The 14,433-nt window shown below is 41.1% G+C and overlaps 1 protein-coding gene across 4 annotated transcripts in view; it reads left to right on the top strand.

Annotated features, from left to right (window-relative positions):
- itpk1a (inositol-tetrakisphosphate 1-kinase a) overlaps positions 1-14,433 on the top strand; it is a 65,079-nt gene that overhangs the window by 22,986 nt on the left and 27,660 nt on the right. For all 4 annotated transcript variants that reach the window (XM_029631612.2, XM_029631610.2, XM_029631614.2 and 1 more), the window contains one exon: positions 8,530-8,652. In XM_029631612.2, coding sequence (XP_029487472.1) covers positions 8,530-8,652 — 123 coding nt within the window. The remainder of the gene's footprint in view (positions 1-8,529; positions 8,653-14,433) is intronic.

Consider the following 14,433-nt stretch of genomic DNA (forward strand, 5'->3'; position numbering starts at 1 on the left):
CCGACCTCAACCCAATTGAGATGGTTTTGGATGAGTTGGACCACCGAGTGAAGGAAAAGCAGCCAACAGGTGCTCAGCATATGTGGGAACTCTTGAAAGACTGTTGGAAAAGCATTCCAGGTGACAACCTCATGAAGCTGTTTGAGAGAATGTGCAAAGCTGTCAAGGCCAAGGGTGGCTACTTTGAAGAATCTCAAATATAATATATTTTGATTTAACACTTGTTTTTTTAAATACATGATTCCATATATGTTCATAGTTTTGATGTCTTCACTATTATTCTACAATGCTGAAAATAGTACAAACAAAAACTCTTGAATGAGTAGGTGTCCAAACTTTTGACTGGTACTATTTATGTTACTAGTATTTTTGTATTATGCCCAGCTCACGAGGCCCCTTGATGTGAGGCCAGTAATGAGCTCAATGGAATACATTGGTGTGCTTCGTCTGGAATTTAAAGCACTGTCTCAACACTTGCATCACAAGAAATAACTTGATTTTGGTGTGTATTTTTTCTGCAATTGTAAAAAAAAAAAAAAAAAAACAGTACAGTTGAAATGTTTACAAATTGTGCGTTGAATGAAAGCAACTTCTGAAAAGGAACACTTAGATTATAGTGATGTAAGTATGTATAGGTGGGTGTAATCTAGAGCCAAGTGTTTAGATCTGCAATCGTATCAGTATCCCTTTCTTGACACCTGTTGAATTATGCAAGTGAACAACAGAAATGAATAATTGAGGCAGTCTAGACGGCGCAGGTAGGTCTGGACCAAGCACAGTTTGGTGGCTGCAGCCTTGTCCATCCGCTTTATATTGTGTGCAAATCCAGCATATGAAAATGAGGCACAGTTTTCTAGATTTTTATCAAAGTATAAAAACTAATATACTAAGAAAATGTATGAGTGCCTTTATACGAAACTTGCATTTTATATTAAATGTAATACCTGAATTCTCACCATTACCTGAACTCTATTATTTGTCTGCCAGTATATTGTTTTATCTGCTGTAATTCAGTCGATATCTGATTAGATTAAAAACATTTAACAGTTTGGAGTATTTTAATCCATTGTCCAATTGTTGCTTTTAAACCTTTTCACAATTTTGAGTGTTGCTATAGTAAAGCCAGCCCCAAATGTCTTGCAGATTATAGTTTGCGGAGTAAATCTACGTATGAGATTCCTTATGTAATAGTGCTATATAAAATATTGTATTATTACCTTAAAGCAGGGTTCCCCAACTAGTAGAGATTAACTGAGCTGGGATTGGGTCACTAATAAATCCTTGTCTCGATGCAGCATTTTTAATGCTGTGAAAGGATCCAGGAACCCAAATTATTTAAGTGGATCCCTTCCTCCTTTATGAAACCAGCTTTGTTTCCAGAAGGGATCAAAATTGTCAATCAATGTTAGACCCACAGCTGCAATAGTCTCGTAGCCAGTTATGGAGGGCTAAACGTCTGCTGAAGTGTTCAATGCCGTGATTTAGGGAGGGCACAGGGCCAGATATTATGGGGCGGTAGTTGGTGTCAAGCAGAGACCCAATCAGTTTTTTTAAATCCATATATTTTTTTTTAACAAGGCAAGTTAGTGAAGAACAAATTCTTGTTTACAATGACTGCCTACTCCGGCCAAACCCGGGTGACGCTGGACCAATTGGGAGTCCCATAGGGTGGCGCACAATCATGGCCGGATGTGTTGAAGCCTGGAATCGAACCAGGGACGGTAGTGACGCCTCTTGCACTGAGATGCAGTGCCTTAGACCAAGAGGTGAGGTGGTCTAAGCTGTTCTGAGCTGCCCTTCATAATGACATTGAATCCCACATGAACAATGCTAGACTGTTTGCTGATGCAGGTTTAAAATGTTTGGGAGCACCTTATTGATGTGCTGTACTTGTGGTCCTGGATAGCACAACGTTTTTGCTCCAGTGACTGAGTAATTTCTTACCATTTGAACTGCCCAATACAACTGATGGGGAAATCTGCCCATTCCTCCCACAATTTGTGGAACATTTCAGGCCCACGAGAAGCAGGATAGCATTCGCCTGCTGCTCCCAGTGATAGGTCCAGAGCAGGCAGTGCCCAGTCAGATCCGGAGAGAGGGAAAGGAGTGGAATTCAATGACTAAGCTGCTGCTGGAGTCCGCGTAGTTGTATATAGGCAGTCCCAGCGACGAAGGCGCAGGTAGATCAGGCACCAGTGCGGCGACGCTATTCCTCATGACAATCTGCTCAGAATGTCTATCAGACACTCCAGTCCGCGTAGCAGCATGCTGTTGCCTTCGGTTTCCACAACTTCTAACATTGTTCCAATCAGCGCTGGTCCAATCTTCTTGCTGTTCTCCGTCTACTCCACTACGCGAGGGAGAAACAGATGGAAACGACTTCCTTGGTAGGCAAGTTCCGGTAGCACGGGCCATTCAGATAGGGACTGATGACAAGGTAGGGATACATCCATCAGGCCCGAGCGGTTTGTCGACACGAGTTAAGAACGAGAGTTCCAGTTTGCGTTTTCCCCGTAAATTAACGCAGAATTAGAATGTGCTTTCCAAGGATAGCCACCACAAGCAAACAATTCCACATTGGAACTCCAGATTATTTTCCTGGGCAAGCGCATAATAAACAATGCTTCTACAGCGCTGGAACGGTTCGTTAGCTATTCCAGGCGAAGCGGGCGCCATTGCAACCTGGCTAGCTAGTAGCAGGTGTTGTCACACACACTTAAATAAAATATATTTTATTTCACCAGGTAGGCTAATTGAGAACAAGTTCTCATTTGCAACTGTGACCTGGCCAAGATAAAGCGCAGCAATTCGACACACAACAGAGTTACACATGGAATAAACAAAACATACAGTCAATAATACAGTAGAACAAAAGAAAACAAAGTCTATATACAGTGAGTGCAAATGAGGTAAATTAAGGAAATAAATAGGCCATGGTGGCGAAGTAATTACAATATAGCAATTAAACACTGGAATGGTAGATCGGCAGAAGATGAATGTTATAAACAAAATAAAATGTTGGAAACAAGGTCGAGGCGCAGGTGGTAGCCGAGTTCATGACGGGTCATTTTTAAAGCATTTTACACCACCTGCCTTGTTCTAGATTAATTGGATTCCCATCTCCTTTATATAATCTCTCTGGCAACAGCACCATGCAATGCACTAAAGAGGCAGACACCTGGCCAGACCTCGTTTCCAAAGTTTTACTTTGTTCGTAAGTGTTTGTAAACACCTGCTAGACCCTCTGTTAAATTGCACATTTCTCGAGGTAGGAATATCGCAAAAAGATGTTAAAAGGCTCATTCGAGAAAACACTCTCCCGAGTTATGCCATCGAACAGAATTGAAATCTGAAATCTGTCATACATGTCAATCTAAAAGTCGTATTCCTATTAACTTCCAGTGTAGTGAGAGCGACTTCGTCACAGTGCCACGTCATACCGGACGGATTGCTGCCTGCTTAAATGCCAATAACATACACATGAAATGACCCAGGGAATCGATAGAATATCAGAGATAAAAAGAAAAGTGAACCCATTTTGAATGTTAAGGTTTATGTAATAGCTGATTACTAGTCAGTTATTGTGCCAAGATCACTTCCCCCTCCCTCTTTTTATCGCCTCTTCTCTTGAATTCGTTGGTCTTCATTATTACCATATCATTGCCTGAGCCACCTCCCCACTACTACAGACATGACCCTTTATCAATGTTTTTGGGTGTAGGCAGATAAGATACAATATGTGCATTGCAAATGGTGCGCTATTCCCCATGTAGTGCACTACTTTTGACTAGGGCTATGGGCAAAAGTAGTGCATTATATAGCGACTAGGGTACCATTTTGGATGCAATCTGTCACATTTCAGTTGTTAATCAAGGGCTTGGGGATTGCGATTGAGCAGCTAGAATTCGTTGTTCCAAAGGTTGTTCATGGATTATGTTGTAATCCTTTGCCTAGAGAGCAGTCCAACCTGTGACACATTCTTCTCTTTTGGGCAAAGTTGTTTTCTTCCTGTCCAATTTGAGTCATTTCTGGATAATATTTGGGGGACCCATTTTGGGTCCAGAGCAACCCCCAGAGACACAAGTTCTGTGTAGTCAGTGTCTCAAACTAGTGTTAGTTATCGAACTGGCAGAAAGCATCGGAATCAGATTTGTTGAGCTGACACTTTGGATATTTCCACCAATGTCAGACTGAAGAATAGGGATTCAAAATAAGAGAAACCTAAAAAAAGAAATCCCAACCTTGCATGCATACTATATCTACGATATGGAAGATATTATTTTCTTTGGAAGCCTCAATCTCTTTAGGCAACGCAATGCCCTGCATTGACAAGTCCACCAATCTTGTTCGATACATACTTGATAAATCATCTCCGCTGCCATAAATATTACATGAGCTGGGAATATTAGACATGTCTGGACATCCTCGCCAGAAGTAAGAATTTCTGTTGGAATTGAATTGCTCCATCTTTTCAGATGTCTGTTGGCAATGTCCCAATACATTAAGGTTGCACTGTGATCTTGGACCTTGTTTGACAATAGAATAGATACTTTGTCAACTTTTCTACAGAAATCAATTGCTTTCAGACAGACAGACGTCAACCCTGTAAAACCAGGACTATTTTAAACACAGATGGTTTACTATGTGGGAGTTGAAACCAAACAGAATCCGAACCGGGAACAAGTGATCTATACGGTTCCGGAACAATCCCACAAAAAAATGGAACAAAGAGCCTATGCAAAGCTTTTCCATCTGTCAATCAAACTTCTTCGTGTCTGTCTGCTAGCTGAAAATCTTTGCCAGGAAGTAGGCTACCTGCCTCTCCCCTGCCGAAGCATACAGTTGAAGTTGGAGGTTTACATACACCTTAACCAAATACATTTAAACTCCTTTTTTCATGATTCCTGACATTTAATGTGTAATGAGTAAAAGTGCCCTGTCTTAGGTCAGTTAGGATCACCACTTAATTTTAAGAATGTAAAATGTCAGAATAATAGTGTAGAGTGATTTTATTTGAGCTTTTATTTCTTTCATCACTTTCCCAGTTGGTCAGAAGTTTGCGTACACTGAATTAGTATTTGGTAGCATTGCCTTTACATTGTTTAACTTTGGTCAAATGTTTTGGGTAGCCTTCCACAAGCTTCCCACAATAAGTTGGGTGAATTTTGTACCATTCCTCCTGACAAAGCTGGTGTAACGGAGTCAGGTTTGTTGCCCTCCTTGCTTGCACACGCTTTTTCAGTTCTGCCCACAAATTTTCTATAGGATTGGGGACAGGGCTTTGATGGCCACTCCAATACCTAGACTTTGTTGTCCTTAAGCCATTTTGCCAGATGTTGCTTCAATATATCCACATACCTTTCCATCCTCATGATGCATCTATTTTGTATTTATACCCCTTGACTTTTTCCACATTTTGTTACAGCTTGAATTCAAAATGGATAAAATTTGTATTTTTGCTAATTGATTGAAAATGAAATGCGGAAAGTATTCAAACCCCTGAGTCTACGTGTTAGAATCACCTTTGGCAGCCTTACCTACTTACGTTACACATTTGCACATGCTGTATACAGATTTCTGTTCGTTTATCCCATGTGTAACACTGTGTTTTTGTCACACTGCTCTGCTTTATCTTGGCCAGGTTGCAGTTGTAAATGAGAACTTGTTCTCAACTGGCCTACCTGATTAAATAAACATAAAATAAATACAGCTGTGAGTCTTTCTGAGTCTCTAAGCACTGTACAAATGTTGTACAATCCAGGTGTGTAAAGTCTTTAAAAGTTACTCAAGCTCATGTTGGTTGTAGATGGCTATTTTCAAGTCTTGCCATAGCTTTTAAGTCAAAACTGTAACTAGGCTACTCAGGAACATTCCATGTCCTCTTGGTGAGCAACTCCAGTGTATATTTGTACTTGTGTTTTAGGTTATTGTCCTGCTTAAAGGTGAATTTGTGTCCCAGTGTCTGTTAGAAAGCAGACAACTAAGTTTTCCTCCTAGAATTTTGCCTCTGCTTAGCTCAATCAGTTTTGTTTGTTTAAAAAAAAAAACTCCCCAGTCCTTACCGATTTACAAGCATATCCATAACATGATGCAGCCACCACTATGCTAGAAAATATGAGGAGTGGTACTCCGTAATGTTTTATTGGATTTGGCCCAAATGTAACACCTTTTTATTCAGGACAAAATCTTAATTGCTTTGCCACATTTTTATATAGTACAGTATTACTTTAGTGCCTTGTTGCAAACAGGATGCATGTTTTAGAATATTTGTATTCTGTACAGGCTTCCTTTTCACTCTGTCAATTAGGTTTGTTTTCTCCTTAGGATGGATCAACAACATTGTATTTACTCCACAATACTATCACAACCATTAAACTAACTGTTTTTAAGTTGCTTTGGACTCATGGTGAAATCCTGAGTGGTTTTCTTCTGTTAAGGCAACTGAGTTAGGAAAGACGCTTGTATCTTTGTAGTGACTGGGTGTAATGATGCACCATCCAAAGTGTACATTAATTACCTCACCATGCTCAAAGGGATATTCAATGTCTGCTTTTTTTGTTTTTGTTTTACCCATCTACCAATAGGTGCCTTTCTTTGCGAGGCATTGGGGAAAATCGCCATGGTCTTTGGTTGAATCTGTGTTTTGAAATTCACTGCTCGACTGACGGACCGTACACTTATCTGTATGTGTGGGGTATAGAGATGAGGTAGTCATTCAAAAATCATATTAAACACTAGTATTGCACACAGTGAGTCCATGCAACCTATTTGACTTGTTAAGCACATTTTTATTCCTGAACTTATTTAGGCTTGCCATAACAAGGGGGTTGCATATTTGACACTACAGTTTTTAATATATAACAGTTTCAAAAAACAATTCCACTTTTACATCATGGGGTGTGTAGACCAGTGACCACAAATCTAAATTTAATCAATTTTAAATTGCTAAAACACAACAAAATGTGTAAAAAGTCAAGGTGTGAACTTTCTGGAAAGATGTCGACTTTGCTAATGCACACATTCCCCTCCAATTGCTCACTGCGGTTTACAAACTTGATCAATTGGAAGATGCACAGTGCTGGCGGCTACAAATGGTGGCTTTCATGTTCCTAAGAGCCTTTGCCAAAAGGAGTTCTGTACACAAACACACTCTCTGCGGTCTCACTTAGGACACAATGAGGAATGACAGTGTCTTGGCTCTGGGGTGAAATTTCCCGTAGGTACCGATCTAGGATCATCTTTGCTCCCCCAATCCTAACCATTCAGGCTTCCTTTTGGGGGAGGAAAGATGATCCTAGATCGGTACCTACGGGACATTTCACCCCAGAGCCAAGACACTGTCATTCCTCATTGTGTCCTAAGTGAGACTGGGCGGCAGGGTAGCCTAGTGGTTAGAGCGTTGGACTAGTAACCGAAAGGTTGCAAGTTCATATCCCGAGCTGACAAGGTACAAATCTGTCGTTCTGCCCCTGAACAGGCAGTTAACCCACTGTTCCTAGGACGTCATTGAAAATAAGAATTTGTTCTTAACTGACTTGCCTAGTTAAATAAAGGTAAAAATTTAAAAATTTGTGGGGGAAATGCAAAACCGACCCAAGATCAGCGTCTAGGGACAACTTTTTACCCTACACCTTCAACTTACATGACTGCACTGCTGTTACTTGATCTATGGGCTTGGAGACATGAAAGTGATGAGTTCCAAACCCAAGCTGAACTCATCAGCCAGCCTCTCTCTGCCTGCCTTCTCATTTTTGTTTTCCTAAATCAGCCGAGAAGAAGGCTCTGATCCCGCCGCTAGAACATTTCCAGACTTTTGCGTCCCTAACAGCACCCTAGTCCATATTTAGTTCACTACTTTTGACCACGGCCCATAAAGTAGTGCACTACGTAAGCAATAGGGTGCCATTTGGGATGCAGGCATCCTCTCCCTGATTTAAACTAGAGCCTTGTAGGGAACAGGCCCCAGAGGCCTCCCGAATAAAATGTTCCCCCTCAATTTCATCCCACGACTTGGTAGGTCTGTGGTCTGTTTCTGCTCCTTTATTTGGTGCCAGCGCTGGACCGTTGACCATATGACCGGGTCCCCACTCCTTACATAATGTCTCCCAAATGACAGGACCTTGGTCAAAAGTAGTGCACTATATAGGGAATAGTGTCATTTGGGAAGCAGACAATATTCCTTGCTGCTGCTTTTTTCTTCTCCCAGCTGTTACCAGAACCAGCCTGTAAAGCCCATATGGTTGTATCATTTTTGGTGAGAGAGAGAGAGAGAGGGGGGGGGGGTAAAAGAGGCTTTGAACGGGCCTAATCTTAGCAAAAACAAAGTCTTTGACCTGTTGGGTCAAACCCCAAAGGATTGGCCTAAGTGTGTTCATCACCCATAGGCCTCTTGTCAAAAGTAGTGCATTATATAGGGTGCATTTGGAACAGACTCCATATATTATCAACTAATAAAACAAGGTGTCTTGATTTTTATCTTGCCTGACTTCTGAGTACTCTTTCTCCCTCTCTCTCTCTCCCTGTGCGCAGCTGGATCTGAGTCGGCCCCTGGAGGAGCAGGGCCCTTTGGATGTCATCATCCACAAACTGGCGGACCTCATTCTGGCAGACCAGAATGACACGCAGGCCCTGCTATTGGTGCAGAGTGTCCAGGTAAGCCAATCGGCACCGCTAAAACATTGTAAGGGTTGATCACAAGCTCTTCACCTAATGGGGGAGGTTGTTATTTGACAGGTGCAGCCATTTCTTTGAGGGCTAAGGGTCTGAAGGTACTGTAGGATGTTTTTCTTTGAGGGGTATGTCTTTGGTGATTCTATCCTGTAATTTTGCTCTGAGATTTTGGTGAATGTTTGGTGTTCCTGGATATAAATGTGATAATGAAATATGATTTTTATTTTATTGATTATCTGCAGGAGCTCTCCTAATCATGACTTAATCCAGTCTTATTCAACTACAGGTAACTGCCAAAGTAATGGAAACCCTTGAGCAAATGAGGAATAAAAAGTATATTGAAAGCCTGTGCTTCCACATAGTGTGGTTCCCGAGTTAATTTAGCAATTAACATCCCATCATGCTTCAGGTCATAAATAAAAAGGCTGGACAGGCCATTTATTCTGGCCATCATTTTGGCTACCATGGCTATGCCCCCATAGTATGCCAATGCACCCATCCACAGGGCACGAGTGGTCACTGAATGGGTTGATGTGCATGAAACCAATGTTGGTCACCAGAGCGCAACCCAATTTATGGGAGATTCTGGAGCATCACCTGAGACAGCGTTTTCCACCACCAGAACACATCCCTCCAATAGAGCTCCAGACACTTGTAGGATCTATTCCAAAGTGCATTGAAGCTGTTCTGGCTCGTGGTTGCCCAAAGAAGAAACTGTTGGTGTTTCCTTTATTTTGGCAGTTACCTTTTATATTCTTACAGGGGCCAGATTTGAGAGAGGAGATATTTGAATTTGTCCTCATATAGAATGTATGTATGAAATGTTTTTTTTATGGGCCTAATGGTGAATATGAGTAATTTAACTGTAAAATATATTACCTTTTTAATGTGGCATGAACATGTATTCATCTGATTTGTCAAACAAATCACTTCAAAAAGTAGGCTACCTGCGCATGTTAGTCCAATCTAAAATAATTCCAGCATCTAAAACAGTGCACTGTGCACCCTCTATTTGATGAATGGAAAGACCATCTATTAAAATACCAAAAAGTTGAATGGCGTTATGAAACTGTCATTAGGCACACCTGAATTGATTGATTGCATCCATCGTTTCGCTCTGCCAAGTATGGGGTCTTGAGAAATCAATCGATGTCAGATTTCTGGATATTGGTTACGTTACAATTAGGCTGTGGAAATGTTAGCTGAGGTGAGTGCTGCTCATGATCATCTTGACTAGTCGTCTCATTTATTAGCACTGATCAGATCCTTTTGCCAGCATGTTATGTAGCTTAACAAGTGAATTATTTAGCTTCACTCACACTAGCTTAGGCCTACTCCCAACCAAAAGCCTGTGACATGTCTAATCAATGTAATTTTGTTTCAGTGACTGTCTGTATATTTCTCTGTCTGGGAAAATACAGTGCCTTGCGAAAGTATTCGGCCCCCTTGAACTTTGCGACCTTTTGCCACATTTCAGGCTTCAAACATAAAGATATAGAACTGTATTTTTTTGTGAAAAATCAACAAGTGGGAAACAGTCATGAAGTGGAACGACATTTATTGGATATTTCAAACTTTTTTAACAAATCAAAAACTGAAAAATTGGGCGTGCAAAATTATTCAGCCCCCTTAAGTTAATACTTTGTAGCGCCACCTTTTGCTGCGATTACAGCTGTAAGTCGCTTGGGGTATGTCTCTATCAGTTTTGCACATCGAGAGACTGACATTTTTTCCCATTCCTCCTTGCAAAACAGCTCGAGCTCAGTGAGGTTGGATGGAGAGGATTTGTGAACAGCAGTTTTCAGTTCTTTCCACAGATTCTCGATTGGATTCAGGTCTGGACTTTGACTTGGCCATTCTAACACCTGGATATGTTTATTTTTGAACCATTCCATTGTAGATTTTGCTTTATGTTTTGGATCATTGTCTTGTTGGAAGACAAATCTCCGTCCCAGTCTCAGGTCTTTTGCAGACTCCATCAGGTTTTCTTCCAGAATGGTCCTGTATTTGGCTCCATCCATCTTCCCATCAATTTTAACCATCTTCCCTGTCCCTGCTGAAGAAAAGCAGGCCCAAACCATGATGCTGCCACCATGTTTGACAGTGGGGATGGTGTGTTCAGGGTGATGAGCTGTGTTGCTTTTACGCCAAACATAACGTTTTGCATTGTTGCCAAAAAGTTCAATTTTGGTTTCATCTGACCAGAGCACCTTCTTCCACATGTTTGGTGTGTCTCCCAGGTGGCTTGTGGCAAACTTTAAACGACACTTTTTATGGATATCTTTAAGAAATGGCTTTCTTCTTGCCACTCTTCCATAAAGGCCAGATTTGTGCAATATAAGACTGATTGTTGTCCTATGGACAGAGTCTCCCACCTCAGCTGTAGATCTCTGCAGTTCATCCAGAGTGATCATGGGCCTCTTGGCTGCATCTCTGATCAGTCTTCTCCTTGTATGAGCTGAAAGTTTAGAGGGACGGCCAGGTCTTGGTAGATTTGCAGTGGTCTGATACTCCTTCCATTTCAATATTATCGCTTGCACAGTGCTCCTTGGGATGTTTAAAGCTTGGGAAATCTTTTTGTATCCAAATTCTGCTTTAAACTTCTTAACAACAGTATCTCGGACCTGCCTGGTGTGTTCCTTGTTCTTCATGATGCTCTCTGCGCTTTTACATTTACATTTACATTTAAGTCATTTAGCAGACGCTCTTATCCAGAGCGACTTACAAATTGGTGCGTTCACCTTAAGACATTCAGTGGAACAGCCACTTTACAATAGTGCATCTAAATCTTTTAAGGGGGGTGAGAAGGATTACTTTATCCTATCCTAGGTATTCCTGAAAGAGGTGGGGTTTCAGGTGTCTCCGGAAGGTGGTGATTGACTCCGCTGTCCTGGCGTCGTGAGGGAGTTTGTTCCACCATTGGGGGGCCAGAGCAGCGAGCAGTTTTGACTGGGCTGCGCGGGAACTGTACTTCCTCAGTGGTAGGGAGGCGAGCAGGCCAGAGGTGGATGAACGCAGTGCCCTTGTTTGGGTGTAGGGCCTGATCAGAGCCTGGAGGTACTGAGGTGCCGTTCCCCTCACAGCTCCGTAGGCAAGCACCATGGTCTTGTAGCGGATGCGAGCTTCAACTGGAAGCCAAAAAAAAAAAAAGAAGAAGCTTTTAACGGACCTCTGAGACTATCACAGTGCAGGTGCATTTATACGGAGACTTGATTACACACAGGTGGATTGTATTTATCATTAGTCATTTAGGTCAACATTGGATCATTCAGTGATCCTCACTGAACTTCTGGAGAGAGTTTGCTGCACTGAAAGTAAATGGGCTGAATAATTTTGCAAGGCCAATTTTTCAGTTTTTGATTTGTTAAAAAAGTTTGAAATATCCAATAAAATGTCGTTCCACTTCATGATTGTGTCCCACTTGTTGTTGATTCTTCACAAAAAAATACAGTTTTGTATCTTTGTTTGAAGCCTGAAATGTGGCAAAAGGTCGCAAAGTTCAAGGAGGCCGAATACTTTCGCAAGGCACTGTACGTGGAGGTGGTATAGCTCATTTATTCATTTGCTCATCTATCAGAAACAAAATCAAGTGTAGGCCTATTATTTTACTCAATAGTGTATAGACAGCTCCAAAAGCCCACTTAAGGTTGTGAAATATGAACATGAGTCGAATGCTTTTGAAAATATAGAATAGATTGGTTTTATTTTCTTTCGGTATCACGATGAAGATACTCAACGTGCGACCATATGCCTGCTCCCTAGCAAAGCAGGGTGAAGGTAGGAAAGAGATGAACGTGGATCAAAAGCTGATCACGGAAGTATGTCTTGTCTGTTTTAATGAACAAAATAACTATTGATTTCTATACAGGCTGCACAGACAAGTAACATAATTCAACTCAAAATATACCTTTCTCTTCTTTTGAAAATAGGACCTGCCTAAATGAATGTAATAATGGAAATATTTTTGATGGTGTGTATTCTCTATGGACTTATTAAAATGGACGGCCACCCACATCTGCACACTACAACTACCACTTGTTTCCGGCATGCCGGCAAGCTCACGGGAGGTATAAAAGGCGTATGCAGGCAAGAATGTGGTAAAAATGGGCCTGTTTGTAAGCGGGTCATACATTGCCAAAAAATGTACAAGCGAAATACCGTAAATCCTATGTGAAAGCAGTATTCGGTTAGTATTGTGGAGTAACTACAATGTTGTTGATCTATCTTCAGTTTTCTACCATCATAGCCGTTAAACTCTTAACTTTTTCTAAATCACCATTGGCCTCATGGTGAAATCCCTGAGTGGTTTCTTTCCTCTCCAGCAACTGTGTTAGGAATTATACCTTTTTTTTTGTGACTATTGATACACCATCAAAGCTCAATTAATAACTTCACCATGCTCACAGGGATATTCAGTGTCTGCTTTTAAATTTTTACATATCAACCAATCTGTGACCTTTGCGAGACACAGCAATACCGCCCTGGTCTTTGTGTTTGAATCATCTATTTTTGAAATAAACTACTTGACTTGGGGATCTTACAGATACAGTATGTTTGCGGTACAAAGCCGGGGTAGTCATTAAAAAAATTATATTGCACACAGAATGAGTCCATACAACTTATGTGATTTGGACACCTTTACTCCTGAATTTTTTTTAGGCTTGCCATAACAAAGGGGTTGAATACTTATTGACTTGAGCCATTTGTGTAAAAATGTCAACAAAATAATTCCACTTTGACATTATGGGGTGTTGTGTATAGATCACTGCCACAAAATATTTCTGACGGCACTGTAGGCATACTTTGGAGTAAACATTTAATTGGCAAAGTTTTTGGTGAAGGCCTTAGCATGCCAAAAGTAATTTCTAACTGCCACACAAACAGGTATTACTACTTCAAAGTTGCAGGAAATACGAATAACTGATGCATTCTTTTAATCAATTATGAGATTCGTTAAATTGAACTACACTACCGCTGTCTGAGCTGCTCCACGGGATAACCAGCGCTTGCCTGCTACCTGACAGATAATATTCTGCTCAAACTAGGTGAATGTTGATCGCCCATTTTCTCCTTTCCATCAGAGTTGGCTGTCGTTTAGTCTTCGGGGGGTGCCTCTGCTAAGGTTTTCTGAGAGTTTAGGTTTTTACAGTTTTTTTTTCAATTGCCTTTTTCCCCCCTTCCAAATTGAGCCCTGGGTGTAGGGAATTTGAGCATGTTTTTTTTTAGATCAAATCAGAGGAGAAAATAACACTTATATGAAAATCAGTCTCCAATCATGTCAATTGTTTTATCCCTCCAAGCATTTTTGCTAGATATGTATTGGCTTGCTTGAGATGGCCATTACGGAGAAAAGCAACTATCTCCTCCCTAAGCTCACTTACTCTCTTGAAAGCATTACCCTTGCTTAGCGACCTAATGTCACTATGTAAAAGTTGATCACGATGCTCAGCAGACATGTCTTTCAGCAGACTACGAAACAACCGATGTTGGTGGAGTGGTGTCGCCAGATGTTTGCAGCTGCAATTGGCTGATGTTAGCTACTCTGATTTGGCTGTAACTGGTACGTTGGGTGATATTGATTGACAGCACTTCAGTGGTGGGACTACAGGAAAACAGATGATCCTATTGGAGAATATTGAACGAGGGCTCATTTTGGAACTAAACATTGGATTTTTGCAGGGATGTTTTTGTGGATTTTTATATTAATGTTGATAATTGATCAAAGGGCCGTTCTAAATTGATAAAGGGGCCGGATCTAGCCCA

This window comes from Oncorhynchus nerka, linkage group LG24 (genome assembly GCF_034236695.1).
Source record: "Oncorhynchus nerka isolate Pitt River linkage group LG24, Oner_Uvic_2.0, whole genome shotgun sequence".
Taxonomy (NCBI): domain Eukaryota; kingdom Metazoa; phylum Chordata; class Actinopteri; order Salmoniformes; family Salmonidae; genus Oncorhynchus; species Oncorhynchus nerka.